General features: G+C 42.3%; 3 protein-coding genes across 4 annotated transcripts in view; 2 read left to right on the top strand and 1 right to left on the bottom strand.

Moving 5' to 3' along the window:
* Nucleotides 1-6,776: 6,776 nt before the first annotated feature.
* On the top strand, nucleotides 6,777-8,486 carry LOC115796990 (tripartite motif-containing protein 16-like). The gene is made up of 2 exons (XM_030753483.1): nucleotides 6,777-8,185; nucleotides 8,267-8,486. The coding sequence occupies exons 1-2, from the start codon at nucleotides 6,777-6,779 to the stop codon at nucleotides 8,484-8,486; spliced, it is 1,629 nt and encodes a 542-aa protein (XP_030609343.1).
* Nucleotides 8,487-11,332: 2,846 nt separating this feature from the next.
* The window catches only part of LOC115797131 (type II inositol 3,4-bisphosphate 4-phosphatase-like), a 34,763-nt gene continuing 25,378 nt past the window's right edge, over nucleotides 11,333-20,717 (bottom strand). The window contains exon 27 of one of the 2 annotated variants that reach the window (XM_030753611.1): nucleotides 11,333-11,590. In XM_030753611.1, coding sequence (XP_030609471.1) covers nucleotides 11,470-11,590 — 121 coding nt within the window. In that variant the 3' untranslated portion in view covers nucleotides 11,333-11,469. Of the gene's footprint in view, nucleotides 11,591-19,524; nucleotides 20,589-20,717 lie in introns of those variants that run through there. The other variant, XM_030753610.1, reaches the window with a different exon arrangement.
* Nucleotides 15,404-17,216, top strand: LOC115797132 (tripartite motif-containing protein 16-like). The gene has a single exon (XM_030753613.1). It carries the CDS (start codon nucleotides 15,404-15,406, stop codon nucleotides 17,096-17,098), a length of 1,695 nt encoding a protein of 564 aa, XP_030609473.1. The 3' UTR covers nucleotides 17,099-17,216.

Genomic DNA, 20,717 nt, shown 5'->3' on the forward strand with positions numbered 1-20,717 from the left:
ACCAGTATCTCCTCTTTGACTCCCACCACCCTCTGGAACACAAACTTGGGGTGATCAGGACCCTACAACACCGTGCGGAAAGTGTTCCCTCTAAGGCAGAAGGGAAGCATAAGGAACACACACACATTGAGAAAGCCCTCAAAACATGCGGTTACCCCAACTGGGCCTTCATCAAATCAGCTAAGATGCACAGGAATGAAGGCCAAACACAAACCACAGAGAATAGGAAGGACAAGAGGAACAACATTGTCATCCCATATGTGTCGGGCTTGTCAGAGAAACTCAGAAGAATTTTCTCCAAGCATGACATCTCAGTATACTTCAAACCAAGTCACACCCTAAGACAAAAACTGGTTCATCCCAAGGACAAACCCGCCAAACACAAGATCAGCGATGTAGTGTATGCTGTTCAGTGCAGTGAAGAGTGCTCGGACCTCTACATTGGTGAAACCAAACAGCCTCTTCACAAACGAATGGCACAACATAGAAGAGCCACCTCGACAGGACAAGATTCAGCAGTACATCTGCATCTGAAGGAAAAAGGGCACTCTTTTGAGGATGCCAATGTCCACATTTTGGACAGGGAAAACAGATGGTTTGAAAGAGGAGTGAAAGAAGCCATCTATGTCCACTGAACAACCATCATTGAACAGAGGAGGTGGATTACGTCACCAACTTTCCCCCGCTTACAGTGCTGTCCTGAGCTCCCTTCCCAGACGTCTCAACCCCCATTCACACCTTTGTTCCAGTGACCTCAATAGGCCACAGGAAACAATGGAGCGGAGTCCTAAATTGGTTTCAACTGAAACCACTGATTAAATATGACCCACGCCCCCTTCACACCTGGGCACATGTGTTCACACACATGATCAATAGAGGGTCATAACCACCTCCAGGGGACTACGCCCACAGGGGTTTAAATACCTGGGTCTCTCCACCATTTGGTTGAGAACTGAAGAAGCCTTTCGGATGAGAGGTGAAACGTCTTCAAGAAACAAAAAGAAGTCCAGTCGCCTTTTTCAAGCTCCAGAGACTACTATGACCTGGATGACTGAGAATCTACACAGACACAGACACCTCCGTTTTCTCTCAAACAGCCATGATCCCTTGGGAATTCGGTACAACTTCAGTCCACTTTTGGTAGAGTAGAAATTCTGACAGGCAAACACGCAACAGGCAGACATTTTGATGCTAATATCGCTTTTAAATCACGTTTAAACGCTGCACAGTTTCCTTGTTCTTATTGATTTGAATGGAATAGCACTTCATTTCCATTGATGACGTAGGCTGTAAAAGCGTCTATACTGAGTACATAGAAATGGGGATCTTTGTGTTTTTGTGTGGGACTGTCAGCTCGACTGTCATGAATTGGTTGAAACTGGGATGGTGAACTCAAATGCAGATCCCAATCAAGAAGCCATGACAGTAATAACAGTGCTCAGAAACATTTATTTATCAAACAAAAGGAGCTCAGGAGTTCCAATCCAAAGATACAAGTTAGCCAAAACTACTGGTCCGGGTGGATTATTCTGAGAAGAGAGAAGGGAAAGTCTTAGTCTCAGGAATGTTTACACAAAGGGCAATCCATCCTCGAGGAATAATGAGAGAGACCTTACTTGGTTCTGAAAGAGTGGTTCGGAGGGGGGGAGAAAGGTCCAGATTAATTGCCAATTCCTTGAGCTTGAAAGATGTGCTGAAGGAGGGTGAGCAGGCAGTCCACTTCTTTGAAAGGGATGGAAGGATGCAGACACTCTAAGGAGGAAGATAATCTGGCAGAAACTGGATGGTGGAGCTGGTCCTGAAATACCACAGCTGATGAGGCTTGATATGACACAGGTGCTCAGCTGGTGGAAGAATCCAGGCTTCGCCTAGAAGGGTGGAGATCCACTTCAACCTCCTAATCCTAGGTGACAGCAATTAACAGACCTTGACATTGACTGCTGTAAGAGCACAAGTTTTTCATACTGAGAGTATGAGAAGGATTGTCAAAGACTGTGTATGACTGTGGTACTAATGCTAATGTTAGCCCGAGCGTTAGTGAGTGTGCTATGGCTAAGCTAACGAGCGTAATAGCTAGTTATGGCAAAACGAGGCTTTCTGAAGCACTGAACCTTTTTGAACATTGTGTTGAAAATCGGTTCACTACTCGATGTTTCTTTCAGTACTCTTGGGTGACATCTACTGGCAAAAGTGGTTGTTGCACAGTCAAATGAAGCCCTGCAGATGTTCGTTCCATCCCATATCACAAATGTCTCCCTAAATAATTTCATCTATGAAATGTAATGATAAATAAATTTGAGTGGATCTTCTGTTCTATCCAGAGGAGGAGCAGCTAGATATTGCTGAACCTCAATTATAGCATATGCACTTGCATTTCTGGATCTTCTAGCATCCTCTGCATAATCGTCAAGAAGCTTCCACAAGTTAATACCTGGGGGGCGACATAAAACGAATTATAAAACAATAATTTGTGATGACATTAGAATAGGATGTAATTTTTGGCTTACTGTACCTGTGGAAGTTGCAACAGGTTCTTGTGCTGGTGCTGATGATGTAGATGGTTCTCTGTTAAGTGTGTTTCTCATCAAGGCAGCACACTCAGCCTTCAGACGTTTCACAGCCATGTCAGCATTTGCAGGATTATGAAAGCCAAGTGTCTTGAACCGTGGATCAAGCAAAGTTGTCAGTGAATTCACACCTGTGGTCTCTGCATCGGACAGTTTATCACTGAATATCCTGCCTAGATTTTACCCAAGTTGTTTTGCCATGTCATTTGTGGACTGATTCAGCATTTCATTCAGTGTGTGTCTGAGCATGCGGATCAGTGGGGCAACTTTGGAGCCTGACACTCTTTGCTCTTGGGAAAGCTCAACAGTGGCTGCTTGGAATGGTGACAACATTTCTATACATTGTGCTGTGGCCTCATATTCAGTTGCTGTCAGAGGAGCCAAATCTGTATGTGATGTTGCGAGAGCTGCTGCCACTGCTTCCCTCTGCTCATGGAGGCGTTGTAGCATCTCATAAGTGCTATTCCACCTTGTTTCCACCTCTAGTATTAGTTTCATGACCTGGCGGCCCATTTGTACCTGCACCTGCTGAAGTTGCTCCTTTGCTGTGGTGCTTGTTTTAAAGTAGGTCACAATTTTTCTAATCCTTGACCTGATGTCATCAAGACCAGGACTTGCATCAATGGACTTTTTTACAATCAGGTTTAGAGCATGTGCTATGCAGACAGCATGCCTAACTTTTAGAATTTTAGCAGTGGCTATCATATTCTGGGCTGCATCTGTCACCAAGCATCTCACCTTTCCACAAAGTCCCCATTCCTCCATCAGCTCCCGCCCAACAGCTGCAATATTTTCAGCTGTGTGGGTACTGAGGAAAGGACGTACCCCCAATAGGGTGGTTGAAAGTTGTTCGTCAGTGCCAACAAAATGGCAGGTAACAGCCAGATATGCATCCATGTTAATGGAAGTCCAAAATCTACAGTAATTTGGCATCTAACTTGTACCAAAATTAACAAAACACAGACACAGTCTTACCTCCCTGTCTGTGGCAGAACAGGAGAAAACAGAAGCACAAACACAATGGCCACTCCTCATCTGGTGCCAATCATCCACGGAGCAGGTGTGTCATCACACCCATGGCACGCAGGCACCTGCACAGACTAATATCTCCACGTATTCCCTGCACGTGAACCACTAAACAACTAAGCATACCAGTGCAACAGCTTTCCACTCCCATCACAGTTTCAGCTCTAAATGAACACATTCTTGCCACCATTACTCATCACTCAGAGCCAATCCACCGCATTGTTTCAGGAAACCACCGTATGTGACATTCTAGGCATTCAAGAAACATAATCCATGCATTAACTGGGCAAACAGGAGAGTGAAAAGCTGGATTTGATTTTGTTTATCTCACTGCCTGAAATCCTCTGTTCCTTCAGTCAGTGGTAACTCTGTGCCCACTCCGAACACACCCAATCTCACCTGTGTTCCCCGTGAACATCATAAATTCCACTTGGTATTTAGCAAGGATAACCCCCTCTCTCTTCCTCCACACTGACCTACCTTAGGCAGGCTTGGACAGCTTTTTTCCCTCAGTAAATGAAACCATCATTTAAAAATTGCATTTTATATGTACTCAGGTTATATTTGAATAATATTAAAATCTGTTTGATGAGCTGAAATGTGTAAGTGTGACAAATATAATATGACCAATAAGAATCAGGAAGGCGACAAATATTTATTTCAATTCAATTTATTTATATAATTCAATTTTATTTATATAGCACCAAATCACAACAAACAGTCGCCTCAAGGCGCTTTGTATTGTGGGTAAAGACCCTACAATAATACAGAGAAAACCCAACAGTCAAAATGACCCCCTATGAGCAGCACTTGGCGACAGTGGGAAGGAAAAACTCCCTTTTAACAGGAAGAAACCTCCAGCAGAACCAGGCTCAGGGAGGGGCAGTCATCTGCCGTGACCACTTGGGCTGAGTGGAGAGAAAAAAGACATGCTGTGGAAGAGAGCCAGAGATTAATATCAATTAATGATTAAATGCAGAGTGGAGTATAAACAAAGTAAATAAGGTGAATGAAAAGAAACAGTGCATTATGGGAACCCCCCAGCAGCCTAGGCCAGGGGTATTCAACTACATTTTTCTATGGGCCAAATTGTCATGAGGCTATTTGCCAGTAGGCCACATATTTCTCGGGACACTTACTCTTGTGAATACTTATTGGTCCAGTTGTCGTTAAATTTTCTATTTTCGCTGTCCACCTTACGTCTCTTCTCTTTTGAATGCAACATGTTTTCATCAGAAACTGCTGTCTGGCCTCCCACCAACTCCTCAGCAAGTAAAGTAGCTGTTGGATATCCTAAAAGTCGCTATATGACATCATCACCTAATTTGCATAATTGGTTATTTGCATGTAGTTGCAATCGAGGCTGTAGGAGAGAAGAATAACATCTTTGGAGAGACAAAAAGTGAAAAATATGTTTAGAACTACTAGGGCTGGGGAATATGGACCAAAATAATATCTTGATTTTTTTACCTGAATGGTGATATACGAAATATATCTTGATATTTCTTTCTTCCCAAAGGTATAAACAAAAACGCACCTCTGAGTCAAAGTTACATGTCCCAAATGTCACACAGACACTTTTATTAACATTCAGCTGTAGATGTACATGAAAAATTGCTCAAAAATAAACCACTGGCATTTAAATAATAATGCTCCTCAAATAAATTAATGCTTTTTTTCTCCATAACAAAAGACTCACAGCTGTGCTATTAAAATGTAAACATAAAAGATACAGAGCGAAAATAGCAAAAGGCTGACTGATTCTTTAAAAGCCAGTCTGTAGTGAAGCAGACTTCACCAAAGTGCTTCCTCCTGTGTAAGATAACAAACATGTAAACAGACTGAATGAACAAACTTCCATCCTTCAGTCAGCAGGATTTGTAAATCTATAGACATATATGCTGATATATCACAGCAACTTTCACCCGGTCAATGTGGCGTCTATCCGCCGGCTGCATCACGAGGACATGAACAGACTCAATTCTGCTATTAAGGTCACGTGACTTACGGCACATACCAACAGTTTGGTACTCTTGGGGGTCCAGGCGATGCCAAAGCATCTGAACGGATGCAGTACGAAGGCAGTATGTACACAAAACACGGTGATAGCGCAGGATTTCAGGTTCACAAAAAACTCTCAAAAAGGTGCCGACGGGCGCCTGGGTGGCTTAGTGGTGAAGCTGGCGACCACATACATACGCCGCGTTGCGGTGCAGGCGGCGCGGGCTCGCGTCCCGGCCTGTCGCCAATTTGCCCACGTATCTTCCCCTGTATCTTTCCCCCATTTCCTGTCTCTCTCCACTGCTAACAAAAGCCGCTGTGGCCAAAAACGCAAAAAAAAAAAAAAAAAAAAAAAGTCGCCGACCTTAGCGAGAAACCTCGCTAAATTTGTCACTAGTTGCTTTTAGGAAAATACTCACTAGGGGGGTCTGAAAAGCCGCTAGCTCTAGCGACAAAGCCGCCAAGTTGGCAACACTGATAAAATGCCATTCTTCTTCTTTTTCTTCTTGAGTTTAATGGCAGTTGGCAATCTATGGTGCGTTACCGCCACCACCTGTAAGGAGTGTGAACTACATGCAGTTTAGTCACACCTTCTTTTAAAATTTTTATTTAATAAAAGTAAATGGGCAGTGGGCCGGTCCAAAATGACTGATGGGCTGGTTCTGGCACTTGGGCCTCCAGTTGAAGACCCCTGGCCTAGGCCTATAGCAGCACAACTAAGGGATGGTTCAGGGTCACCTGATCCAGCCCTAACTATAAGCTTGATCAAAAACAGCACTTTATTCAATGTGACAATGTAATTGTCTCATATTTTGTTTGTTTTGTTATTCTACATGTAAAAATTGAGCTACTCAATATTTTAAGAGCCATATATGGTAAATATACCTTTATGTAAAAAGAGTTAAACTAACAGTCTGCTTCTGACCACTCCTTTTCCTGGAATAACTCAAAAACTGATAACTCCTCCCTTTTCTACCTGTAATGCATCACCTCTGCTCTGTACACGTGATTCTTTGTTCTCTCCCCTTCAGACCTTTGAAGATGACTGAAAACAACACGCAGTGACGTGTAAAAGCTGACAGGCTCCATTCACTGCAGAAACATGTTATTTCATTCACAGCTCAGACTGGTTTCACTTCTACAAAAGAGAAACTCACACAGTCACTGACACTGAGAGGAGAAATGGCAGAGAAAGCAGCTCAGCTGGACCGAGAAACCTTTTCTTGTTCCATCTGTTTGGATCTAATGAAGGATCCGGTGACTATTCCCTGTGGACACAGCTACTGCATGAACTGTATTAAAACCCACTTTGATGAAGAGGACAGGAAGGGAATCCACAGATGCCCTCAATGCAGGAAGATTTTCATACCAAGACCTGTGCTGGAAAAAAGCACCATGTTAGTGGTATTAATGGAGCAGCTGAAGCAGACTGGACTCCAAGCTGCTCCAGCTGATCACTGCTATGCTGGACCTGAAGATGTGGCCTGTGATGTCTGCACTGGGAGGAAGCTGAAAGCCACCAAGTCCTGTCTGGTCTGTTTAGCTTCTTACTGTGAGAAACACCTCCAACCTCACTATGATGCAGCTCCATTAAAGAAACACAAGCTGGTGACCCCATCCAAGAAGCTGCAGGAGAACATCTGCTCTCGTCATGATGAGGTGATGAAGATTTTCTGTCGTACTGATCAGCAGAGTATCTGTTATCTCTGCTTAATGGATGAACATCAAGGCCATGAAACAGTCCCAGCTGCAGCAGAAAGGACTGAGAAGCAGAAGGAGCTCGAGGTGAGACGACTAAGCATCCAGCAGAGAATCCAGGACCGAGAGAAAGATGCGAAGCTGCTTCAACAGGAGGTGGAGGCCATCAATGGCTCCGCTGATAAAGCAGTGGAGGACAGTGAAAAGATCTTCACTGAGCTGATCCGTCTGATCCAAAAAAGAAGCTCTGATGTGAAGCAGCAGGTCAGATCCCAGCAGGAAACTGAAGTGAGTCGAGTCAAAGAGCTTCAGGAGAAGCTGGAGCAGGAGATCGCTGAGCTGAAGAGGAAAGACGCCGAGCTGGAGCAGCTCTCACACACAGAGGATCACAACCAGTTTCTACACAACTACCCCTCACTGTCAGCACTCAGTGAGTCTACACACTCATCCAGCATCAATATTCGTCCTCTGAGGTACTTTGAGGATGTGACAGCAGCTGTGTCAGAGACCAGAGATAAACTACAGGACATCCTGAGAGAGGAATGGACAAACATCTCACTGACAGTCACTGAAGTGGATGTTTTACTGTCAACACCAGAGCCAAAGACCAGAGTTAGATTCTTAAAATATTCACATGAAATCACACTGGATCCAAACACAGCAAACACACATCTGTTATTATCCGAGGGGAACAGAAAAGTAACATATATGAAACAACAACAGTCTTATTCTGATCATCCAGACAGATTCACTGGATGGTGTCAGGTCCTGAGTAGAGAGAGTCTGACTGGACGTTGTTACTGGGAGGTGGAGTGGAGAGGGAGAGGCATTTGTGTAGCAGTTGCATACAAGGATATCAGCAGAGCAGGGAGATCAGATGAATGTATATTTGGATTAAATGAAAAATCTTGGTCATTATGCTGCTACACAAAGAGTTATAGTTTTTGGCACAATAATGTCCAAACTGACCTCTCAGGTCCTCGGTCCTCCAGAGTAGGAGTGTACCTGGATCACAGAGCAGGTATTCTGTCTTTCTACAGCGTCTCTGAAACCATGACTCTCCTCCACAGAGTCCAGACCACATTAACTCAGCCGCTCTATGCTGGACTTCGATTTCTTTACTCTGAGGGAGACACTGCAGAATTCAGTAAGCTAAAATTGACAGAAGACATTAAGGGGACTGCAACTTTATGAACGCAGGTTACTATTCCTGTGAATATACATTTATAACTATATTGGAGTTGATGTATTTTTCTTATAATCATGATATTCCTGATATGTCAACTGTAATATAACAGGTTTATTGTGTCTGTTTTGGTTTTGGGGGACTTTTGTTATATTCACTATTGTTTCCTGTCAGTTAAATGTTATGATCACATATGTGTTGTTTTTCTGTTTGACCCTCCCACTTGAGTGTATGTGGGTGTGTGCTTTGTTTCTCTCCACCTTCCAAAGTGTGTGTGTGTTGACTGGCGAAGCTGAGGCTAATGATTCTTGCTTTGGTGCTGAGAGTTCCTGAGTTCGTATCCTGGACAAGCCCCCAATTCATATTATGTCCAGGTTACCCCTAGGCCAGGGATATAACATAGACCATTGTTCTTGTATTTTAGTTTTTTTAATTACTTGGGTTTAGTTCTTTTGATGTTTATAGACTTATGTTGCAGATATTTGATTCCTCGTGCATTAGTTTATTCTAAACTTCTTAGTATCATCTTACATTTTGTTGTCAAGTCTTTGACTCTGGTGTTTGACTCCTTCTTTAGTTACTTCCTATTTTTCAGTCTTCTGTCTCCAGTGCCTTGCTGTTAATTTTACTTCCTTTTGTTATTGTTATTTGTGTGTTTTATTTGTGTCTGTGTTGTTTCCCCAATCTTTCCATTCTTCCTGATTACCTTTTATGCATATTTAAAGCCTCAATTTGCATCTTTTCCTGCCTTAAAATCTTTATTTTGTTCATGAATTGTGCCTCAGAAGTCTTCTTTTGGGTCCCTAACTTGCAAACTTTGACACTCTCAGTAAAATATATGAATAGACTTTCGTACTCTTATCAGTCGGGAGTCCTCAACCGTGTATCTAATTTTTTTTCCTATCTTTGTCATCAGTGTTTCCTGTACTGTTAACCTCTCTTGTACATTCAGGTCCAGCAGAGGGCCACAGATCACCTTTTTAGAATCCATGATGTAATGTTTGTAACTAGCTGGATATCCATATTTATGAAAATGGCATGCAATCTCTGCCTTGGCCAGTGCCTGCTATGTAGTTGTGCCTGTTTTGTTCTGTGTTGTTTTATGGGTTCCTAGTAGGCAGGGTTCATTAGTGAAACTAGCCAGTCTCCTTGGGGCATTTAAGTCTTTCATTTGACTGTGTGTTCTGACCAACACACCATTAAAGTTGCCCATTAGACATTTCAGATTTTTCTCTTTGCCTCTCTAGCACACTCTGGAGTCTGTTGTAGAAGTCCCCATTCCACCTCTTTAGCATCATTTGTTGGGCCGTAGCCTGTATCACCATGATGTTAATGTTTCTTATCTTCATCCTGGCTGTAGTGATTGCTGACTGCTTCACAGCTAATGAGTCCTCTCTGTGCCACCTTTATCATCATCAGGGCAGCTCCTTTGGTGTTGGGGAGGGGGGTTATCCTCTTCTTTGTGGCCTGAGTACAGAATTATCTCTCCAGTCTCAGTCATCTTGTGTAAATCTGACCTCAAAGAACTGGCAGGGCACTTAAGTAGTTTTTCACCTCGACTGTCACTTGTGCTGCTTCCCCTGCTTCATACATAATGTGGATCTTCCAAGTGGAATTATTGGTAGTTGTCTTGGATGAATTGGGGGATAGGCATTGCACTTTCCATCAAGACGTCCCATGACAGCTTATGCCTCTACCAGCAAAGCTCTCTGGGCCACTGAAGCACGCAAGCCACGAGAAGGGATGGACCAAGCTTTGGCATGCTGTATTATTGTAATTCTGAACAGTTCAAAGTAAAATTTACCACAGCAATTTTTTCTTATGATAAACATTGTACTTGAAAAATTAATTATTTTTTCTGTTTCATGCATGTTGTGAATTGATCCAAGGCAATGATATAAACTTTGTAAGATTTTGCCCTCTGGTGAAACTGAACAAATGGGAAAATAAAAGCATCAGCTTTACTGAAAAAAAAAATTCTCCACAGCAACAGATTAAAATGCTGTGGCTTTTAAAATCAACCAGTCCTTAAACAGTCCCTGCGAATATTTAACGCTACTTTAAATGCACAAAGCAAAAAAGATATCACTTCACACCAACCACACTTGCCTGGCACCATGTCACTTCCGCCTCTCAAAATGAAGAGAAGTTCTGCTCTGCATGCTCTGCTGAAACTCGAGACCGTTACCACTGAAACACTTTGCTGCATACGTTTTTGTAGAACAAACTGTTGTTCTGGATTTTACGATTCCTCTCACAGCACAGAAAAATGCATGCTAGGTGAAAGAAAGGTGTGAGTTTGTATGTGAATGTCTGTCACACTGTGTTAGCCGTGTGATGAACTGGCAAATTGTGTTCCCCAATGTGACGGCCTGGATAGGCTCCCTTTTCCACACAAGCTGAACTGGATAAGCAATTCAAACATGGACGGACAGATTCAACATCATGACAGCGAATTAACTGTGAATTAGTGGAAGTGAAAGTAGTGTAGTAACTGCCCAAGGTAAGTACTGGTCCCAGCACATAACCCTGCAGGTCTTCATGCCACCAATGGTGTATGGTGGTAGAATTTATGATTAGCATCTGAAGTCATTAACAGGAGGGATGATTTTTGGAATAGTTTCACATTTGGTCAGATCCCAAATTGCTGACACTAACCCATTTAATTTGTTAAATGAACTGGGTTTTTTTTCCCCAGGGTAAATGGACAAGTGGGGACAAATTAGGGGAATGTATGTGTGTTTGGGGCCCCAGACTAAGACAAGCTACGGCCCTGAAGTTTAACCCTGTATCTGTAGGTATCATTATCCATGTGGTTTAATATGACATTAGACAGAAATGAATCAAGTCTTAATTTATTGTAAAAACATGTTTTTAATCCAAACATTCACAGCCATAATATACATTTTTTTCAACACAGAAATAAAAATAACAGTCTTCACATGATAAAATATATAATGTATATATGTACATAGAGAAATTTTGGGTGTGCTATCCATAGCTGCCGTCTGGAGGTCTGTACAGTTTGGGGAAGGTGAGGAGCTGGACACCGCTGAAGGCAAACTTTCTGCTGCCTATGTTCTTCTGCACATTCTCCATCCTGCAGCCTTCCCTGCACACATACAGCAGAGCATAAATACACATGCACACAAATTAACAGAGAGGCATGGACATGGAATGACAAACCCAGTGTTACTTAGTGCTTCATTACGATTTCTCATAAATACCTCAACCCAGTGTCTGTTTTGTTTTGTGCTGCCTGTTCAGTACATTCAAAAACAGGAGAAAAAAAACACATACAAACATGTTAATCACATGCCAGTGCTCTGCTAATTTGGATTTGTAATGGGGGGAGGGGTGTGACAAAGTGTTATAGTAAACTCATTGAAGAAATGTGTGAAGTTTCATGAGTTTAGCTTGAACAGTATGCATCTATGATGTGAATGTGAACATCCCAGGTGAGATTGTTTTGGAGTTATCACATTTACAAGATTTTCAAAAAACTTGACCTGTGACCCTTAGTTTGAGGTTAAAGTCTGTGCGATTTGAATTCATCTGAGTTTTATTAGGTGCATCTGTGGTGTGAAGTTGAAAATCCAAGGTGATATTGTTCTCAAGTTATGGCCAGTGTTAAAGTTTTTAAGCAAATTGTTGAAATTTTGCCATTTTTGCTCTTTTTTGGGAGGGGGGGTGTCCCAGATATTCAATCAGAACACCTAGCTTAACTTTTCCTCTCTGACCCCAATGAAGGTTTCTGCCAAATTTGAGAGGAATCCAGTCAACGGTTTTCATGTAATTTCCAGATGGTATAGAGTGCATCGCACACAAGAATGCATTACATCAAAAAATGGGTGTTGAAACTCTTTTTAAAAGCTGTCTTATGTTGTCGAGGTCCTGATGTGAAGAGGAATTTCATTCCACACCTCAGGAGCAGCTCCTTCAAAGGTCTGATCTCTATGTTTTAATCTGGATCTCGGGACAGCCAACACCATGTGCAGGGTTAAAAGATCAGGGGATAAGGAGACACAAACCAATTCTAAAACTGACTGGCAGCTAATATAAGGAAGCCAATATAGGTGGTATTTGCTTTTAAAGGTGAGCTGCACTGACGATGAACGAGAAAGTGGCAACAAGCAGGGGAAAACACAGGACTTAGATACACGAGGGCTGATGAGGGAACAAGACACATCAGGGAAACACAGGTGAACAGCATGACACTAACACCACAAGGAAACACAGGTGAAAACTAAATGCAACTTAAAACACTGGGTCAAAGGACCCAGGATCATGACAAAATGAGTCCAACTTACTGCTGGCGATACGGACCGAGATCTCACTGCTGTTGTACAGGGACTGAATGGCCCACAACAATGGGCAACAATGTCGCAAAGGCATCTCAACCAATTTGTCTCCCATTATCTCAGTCCTACAATATCCAGAGCCTTCAGGAACTTGGGGCGAATCTCATCCACACCAGGGGTCCTGCCATTAAGGAGTTATTTAACCACCTCAGTGACCTTACCCCATCATCCCCCTTGTCCCCAGACTCTGCTTCCACTACAGAAGACATTACAGTAGGATTAAGGAGGTCCTTGAAGTATTCCTTCCACCACCTGACTATAGCCTCAGTTGAAGTCAGCAAGTCTCAACCTGCACCGCTTTCCCCTCTTGAGTTGCCTGATGATTTCCAGAATTGCTTCAAGGCCGTCCGAAAGTGTTTTCCATAGCATCACCGAAATCCTCCCACACCCAAGTTTTTGCTTTGGCCACTGCCCAAGCCACATTCCACTTAGCCTGCCAGTACCCATCAGCTGCCTCCAGAGTCCCACAAGCTAACCAAGCTCTGATAGGAATCCTTCTTCAGCTTGATGGCTCTACTCACCTCCAGTGATCACCATCTGGTTCAGGGATTACGACCTTGACAGGCACCAACCACCTTGCAGGCACAGCTTTGGGCAGCAGCCTCAACAATGGAGGAGCAGAACATGGTCCATTCGGAGTCAATGTCTTCAGCCTCCCTCAGAACCCTGTTGAAGTTCTGCCGGAGGTGGGAGGTGAAGATCTTGTGAATCGGGGCCTCTGCCAGGTGTGCCCAGCGCACCCTCACAATACGTTTAGGTGCACCGGGTCTGTCCAGCAACCTCCCCTGCAACCTGATCCAATTCACCACTAGGTGGTGATCAGTTGACAGTTCAGCTGCTCTCTCGGGGTTAATACAGGAATCCTAGAGTTCAATATACTACCTATCATTTTCAAGTGCCTCAAAGACACTGGTTCGTATCCGACGCTGAGGTTCTGTGGTCCAACAGCTCCTCCTCTGCTGCCTTCCTCTTCAGAGCATGTGCTGCACTTTCCTTCTTTTTTTCTTTCATTCTCCAGGTGCAAAATGACACAGCAGATCGGACAGCGGAACCAATCGAGTCTATCAACGTCAGCTCAGGTCCTGCTGACTAGTTATATTTTTTTGCAGATGTTATAGTTAAATGAACTTAAAAAGTCTGCATCAATGGAAAAGTCAAAATATATTGAAGGGGTGATGAAAAATTTACTACCAAGTCAAATTTTGTTTGTTACCTTTTACTGCCTTTTAAAAGGCTCATTTAATTTACTACCCCGTGGAAACCCTGTCTCTTCACCTCAGTGTACAAAACATACGGCCACAGATCTGATTATACAATTTTAAAAATTGATCGAGGGGATACAAGAATACCCTCCCCAGCTTGCCGTGTATCACCAAGGGCAGCTCCAGACTAAAACAGAGTCTAGCCCCTCTCCAGGTGACTGGTTCCAGAGCCCAGAGCCTGACTATATCTAGCCAGCTGCTCTTAACTTCACACACTACCAGAGAGGTGACATTCCATGTCAGTCAGTCTCAAAATTTTGCATACTTTAAATAAGCAATTTGATAAGAATTAGATTTTATTACAGCAGCTGTGACGGCCACTGGGATGGCCTTGTTTTCTTGCTGCCTGTGTCTATCTCTTTCAGGTAACTGGTGGGTGGAGCGGGCCCAATTTCAGATGCAGCACTCCTGAGCATGTCTGGCTCAGGTGCACTTTAAAGCAGCCCCACAGAACCTCTTGGGCTCTCCCCCTCATGGTTGCCGTTTGGCTGACAAAGCAGTTGTTTTTTTGTTTTTTGGGGCATATTCTCTTTCACACGCTGTTGAAGTCAGACATGGAATGCACACTGATTTGTTGACAACCATTCATGCTATTTTTTGGTTTCTTTATTTACTTAAACTCTAAACAGCCTCTGAAGTCTGTGTGGTTTCCCTCTTCATGCCGTGTACTTTGAGCTGGGTTGTGATAAGCACAGTGTCCAGAGTTCATCTGTGGATTTTACAATGTGTAGTTAAAGATTCACTTTTTTATCAGCAGGTTATTGCATGAAATGGAAATAAAGCTTTATTAACAAATATTTACATGATCTATCACCTGACAGTGATGTTGATTGCTTTTAATAAAAAATGGTCAGTGTCTCACTCTAAGTTATGGAACTGTATTTCTCCTTTCCACTGTTAAAAGACAGTCCAGTGTATCCTAAAGAAGGAAATAAAAAAAAGCACCAAAGCACTTTTCCTTAGTGTTTAGGGAATTCAACTAGCTCATACGGTCATATACTGAACTGGTGACACTAGTCAACCTATTGAATTTGCTTAGTCTTCACTAAATATATGATACAAGTTGGGGCACAAATAAATATAAACTGCACTGTGACTGTTTGGTAAACACAGTGTGACCATATGACCAAATATCAGTCTTTTACAATTTCTAGTAAAGGTAAAACATTCTAACAAAGTTCAAACACATAATAATAAACGTAGAGTCATAAATTCTGCCAAAGTCCAAACTCTACAGTCTATATGAAGCAGAGTCTGATAGTTACTCTCGTCTTGAAACATTGACTGCTTCTGGGAATAAAAATGGCACAGAAAGGATTTCAGATGGATTCATATAAATTCTCTTGTTCCATTTGTTTGGATCTACTGAAGGATCCGGTGACTATTCCCTGTGGACACAGCTACTGCATGGACTGTATTAAAACACATTTCGATAAAGAAGACAGCAAGGAAGTCCACAGCTGCCCTCAGTGTCAGAAAGCTTTTACACCGAGGCCTGTCCTGATGAAGAGCACCATGTTAGCAGACTTTTTGGAAGAGCTGAAGAAGACTGGACTCCAAGCTGCTCCGACTGGACTCCAAGCTGCTCCAGCTGATCACTGCTATGCTGGACCTGAAGATGTGGCCTGTGATGTCTGCACTGGGAGGAAGCTGAAAGCCATCAAGTCCTGTTTAGATTGCCCGGCCTCTTACTGTGAGAAACATCTCCAACCTCACTATGATGCAGCTCCATTGAAGAACCACAAGCTGGTGGCCCCCTCCAAGAAGCTCCAGGAGAACATCTGCTCTCGTCATGATGAGGTGATGAAGATTTTCTGTCGTACTGATCAGCAGAGTATCTGTTATCTCTGCGCAACGGATGAACATAAAGGCCATGAAACAGTCCCAGCTGCAGCAGAAAGGACTGAGAAGCAGAAGGAGCTCGAGGTGAGACGACTAAACATCCAGCAGAGAATCCAGGACCGAGAGAAAGATGTGAAGCTGCTTCAACAGGAGGTGGAGGCCATCAATGGCTCTGCTGATAAAGCAGTGGAGGACAGTGAGAAGATTTTGACTGAGCTGATCCGTCTGATCCAGAAAAGAAGCTCTGATGTGAAGCAGCAGGTCAGATCCCAGCAGGAAACTGAAGTGAGTCGAGTCAAAGAGCTTCAGGAGAAGCTGGAGCAGGAGATCGCTGAGCTGAAGAGGAAAGACGCCGAGCTGGAGCAGCTCTCACACACAGAGGATCACAACCAGTTTCTACACAACTACCCCTCACTGTCAGCACTCAGTGAGTCTACACACTCATCCAGCATCAATATTGGTCCTCTGAGGTACTTTGAGGATGTGACAGCAGCTGTGTCAGAGACCAGAGATAAACTACAGGACATCCTGAGAGAGGAATGGACAAACATCTTAGTGAGAGTTGCTGAAGTGGATGTTTTGCTGCCACCACCAGAGCCAAAGACCAGAGCTGGATTCTTAAAATATTCACATGAAATCACACTGGATCCAAACACAGCAAACAGAAAGCTGTTATTATCTGAGGGGAACAGAAAAGCAATACTAATGAAACAAAAACAGTCTTATTCTGATCATCCAGACAGATTCACTTTCTATAATCAGGTCTTGAGTAGAGAGAGTCTGACTGGACGTTGTTACTGGGAGGTGGAGTGGAGAGGGGGAGGACTTTGTGTTTCAGTCGCATACAAGAGTATTGGTAGAGCATGGTACTCCGATGAATGTGTCTTTGGGGGAAATGACAAATCTTGGTCATTACGTTGTGATACAAACAGTTATACATATTACTTCAAGAATCTCCCAAATCCTGTCTCAGGTCCTCGGTCCTCCAGAGTAGGAGTGTACCTGGATCACAGCGCAGGTATTCTGTCTTTCTACAGTGTCTCTGAAACCATGACTCTCCTCCACAGAGTCCAGACCACATTCACTCAGCCGCTCTATGCTGGACTTCTGCTTTTTGAATGTGGAGACTCTGCAGAGTTGGTTAAACTGAAATAGTCAGAAGTCATTGAGGGACAGTTGGTTAAAATGTGTGTTTCAGTTTCTTTGGTCTCCATCATTGTTGTGCTGTTTCTTCTCTGCACAGAGATCACCTGTCAGTCACTTTATGGCTGCTACTTTGACATCTTAAGCTTGATTTCTGCGTTGGGTTTTTGTGGGGCTGACGTACATGACCGGAAACCCTCTGTACTCTACACGGTAATCGCAATCCTTGCGATCCATGTTGACCCAACGTGTAGTTATGTTTCTCGAGAAGTGCACGTCAGGTTGTGTTGTAGGTTATGGTGTAGGGTTTAGAGGGTTTTTCTGTTGTGTACCTATTACCAATGCAGAAGCATAATTCAGGCCTTATCATTTGGTGTCCAGTTAATGATTTGTTTGGGTGATGCTCCTTCCTGTGTCTGTTAAGCCATGGAGGCTCTCACTGCTCATGATGGTTTTTATTCAGATAAACTGACTTTTGTCCTCATGAAAATTCAAACTTCTTTGTTCTCCAATGTTTCAGGAATATCTGTGTTGAAGATTTGTTTGATGTTGTTTCATGAGCCTTAATAGAGAAATCTATGTCACAGATTTTGTCCTCACTTTATAAACAAACACTAAATCTAATAATTACCTTTCATGTATTTGTAGTTGTTGTTCAAAATGATGTAATCTGTAATCATCAATCAGGACATCAGTCATTATTTGATTGTGCACAGCTGATAATCTGATTGAAACCACTGAACAAAAGTAATTTTTCAGACATACTGGTTTCATGCTTTTCTTTGTCACTGCTGTTGTTTGTACTGTTAATATCCTTCTGCTGATAAACATATTTATTCTATGTAAACATCACATGGCGTCAGTGTGGAGGGTATGATACTGTCAGATGGCATGTTGTAAGAACCCTTCATGGTAAATGTATTTAAACCTGCTGCATTTCCTATTAATGAGTCTGTTGTGATTTAATGGGTGGTGCTAACTTCCCCTCGCCACCTCTGCTGCAGAGATTTTTTGGAAACAATGAGCTACATAAAAACACTGAAAAACCAAAGAACAGAATTGTGATATGAATCTTTTTTTTAACTTGATTTATTGTGACTGAAAACGTGAAAAACTGGGGTTTAAAGTGAGAAACATTTCTGAGCCTAAAATATGGAGGTGGTGAGTGCCAGACATTTCTCTGTGTTATTTTTTGGTGAAATGCTCAATACATGAATTAATTTTAAACAATAGAAATGTATTTTTTAATAAATTACTATTTTGCAAATTGATGAATAGTCTTTAATAGAACTAGCACTGGTCATAATCATACTCAAGAATTACGTAGTATTAAAGTTTTAGTATGAAAATATAAACTACTCATTATTTATTACATTACTGCATCATAATTATGCAATCATTAATGAGTATAACACCTGGGTGGGTGAGTAGCAGCCAGGTAAATGGACTGGTACTGATATAATGCTTTTCTGCTTAATTTCAGAACTCAAAACATTTTCTTACTAAAGGCTCATTCACCCATTCACACACATTCATACGAGTCCTTTGTAACCTAACTTACACACTCACACACCGGTGAATGCATCAGGGGCAACTCAGGGTTCAGTATCTTGCCCAGGAGGCATCAGGGACTGGACATGAACATTCAGGTTTGTGCTAACACAATGTCACATTCTGCCATCCCAGTAAATTCACCCTGAAGACAGACCCCCAAGAGCTTCATGCCAGTAAGCATGTTAAAGTTCATGACAGTAGTAGAAAGTAGAAAATGGCTGAACAAATATGGTTTGTTTAGAAGAACTGCAGGAGGAGGCCTCTTCTCTTTTAAAGAAGAACATGGCAGCACAGATTAGGCAAAGCTGCATCTGAACAAACCTCAGAAACAACGTCCTTTGGACAGAAGAGACCAGAGTGCAGACTGAAATGCTGTGCCAACAATGTAAAGCAGAATGAGCCAAACCCCCCCATAATGATGTGCCAGACTGATACTATTATACAGAAAAGGGTTATTTTGAGTTATTGCTGATTAAAAAAACTAAACCAAAATTTGTTATATAAATAAAGACACAGTGTAATATATCATGTGCTGTAATTCATCTGAGGGTGTATTTACCTCCTCCCTTTAAGACCTGCAGATTATCTTTTATTATGTCCTGATACGTAAAACCTTAGAACTGAAATATGGTCTTTCTTTTTTACATGACTACATTTATAATAAAATGGCAAAATGCAGAATATTAACTGATTTATGTTTTAAAACCTGAAAAATACTAAAATAAACTAAAGCTTTAAAATAAACAGTATGAAGGACAACATTTACATCTGAAATGAAGTAGAAGCAGAAATATAGAAAGAACATTAAAAGTGCACTTCAGTAAAGTGCTTGAGTAAGTGGTGGTGCATTGTACTAAGTTACAGTACACCACTGCTCTGACCCATGCTCTAGTTCAGTGGGTATTTTAAAATTTACACCACTGAATATTTACACTCCACATTCACCTCTGGTAATAAGAACAAGCCCTCCATGAGACATTCTGGTGCCTATGTACTGCAGTGTTGAATAAATCATATCCTAGAGCAATAGAATACAAATTAATTATGTTATTACTCCTCAGTGTAACTTGAAAGGTCAGAATAAAACAAAACAAAACAACAGCACTGTCGACCTTTCCTCAGTCTCAAACTGTTGTGATCATGTAATTATAAAGTCCAAGCACAAATTTAAAGGCCATGACAGAAATAAGCAGCACACTGTTTCTCTCAAACTTTCCAACACTCGCTCCTCTGTTGGTCTCTAAACAGCATAAGCAGTGTAACAGGCGTACTGTTTGCCAAAGAAATGATGTGTGACAGGGAAGAAAAGTAGTGCAGACTTTAAGGAGTGGTGCACACTATTGAGCCAACACTTGAGCCCATTGTAAACATTTCATTTTATTAATAAAGTAGATCTACTTCACTTTTCATTTTTAATAAGGGCTCTTATGACTATATGCATACATATACAGCTATAAATAAGCAAGAATATGTCCCTACAAATGTAACTAAATGGCCCCAATGTGGGATGTACATTAGGGAAAACTTACTGGTTGACTGTGTTTTAGTCTTTGGTATCACGTTTGTGAATAAAACATTCCAACAATCCGAGCAGGAGAAAGCAGCCCTCCTTAGATGGAATAAAATATCATGGACCTGCCTCTTCTGAACAAACCTTACAGAAAAAGTAAGAGTAGCAGTGATATCCATGTAGTCCAATTCCCAGTGTTCCCAGTCTGTGCCAGTCTACTGGTATTTTGCCAGCAGTATAACGAGGCTGAGGATGAGCCAAAGAACCAGGAGGTGAGAGGTCACCAAGAGGAAGGCCACCGGATAAAGGTGCCGTCTGGGAGCTTTGGGGGCCAAACACTGTGGGAGACCAGAGGGATTCTCCCCTGGATCTAACCCAGAGACAGAGAACCCTGACTGGATGTAACAGCCCAGCATCTGCCCCCAGGACAGACGGGATCTGGAGGATGAGGAGAGGTGTTTGTGTGCAAGTGTGAATGAAAAGAAGAGGGGGGGCAGAGAAGAAAAATATGCAAAGATAAAGAGAGGAAATTGATGGGATGATGTAAGAAAAAGAAAGAGAAAAATA

This window comes from Archocentrus centrarchus, chromosome 18 (assembly GCF_007364275.1).
Source record: "Archocentrus centrarchus isolate MPI-CPG fArcCen1 chromosome 18, fArcCen1, whole genome shotgun sequence".
In the NCBI taxonomy this organism is placed as follows: domain Eukaryota; kingdom Metazoa; phylum Chordata; class Actinopteri; order Cichliformes; family Cichlidae; genus Archocentrus; species Archocentrus centrarchus.

Coding starts and splice junctions, on each gene's coding strand:
- LOC115797132 (XM_030753613.1), top strand. CDS start 15,404: ATGGCACAGAAAGGATTTCAGATGGATTCATATAAATTCTCTTGTTCC.
- LOC115796990 (XM_030753483.1), top strand. CDS start 6,777: ATGGCAGAGAAAGCAGCTCAGCTGGACCGAGAAACCTTTTCTTGTTCC. Junction 8,186..8,266: donor TCAGATGAATGTATATTTGG/ATTAAATGAAAA, acceptor AACTGACCTCTC/AGGTCCTCGGTCCTCCAGAG.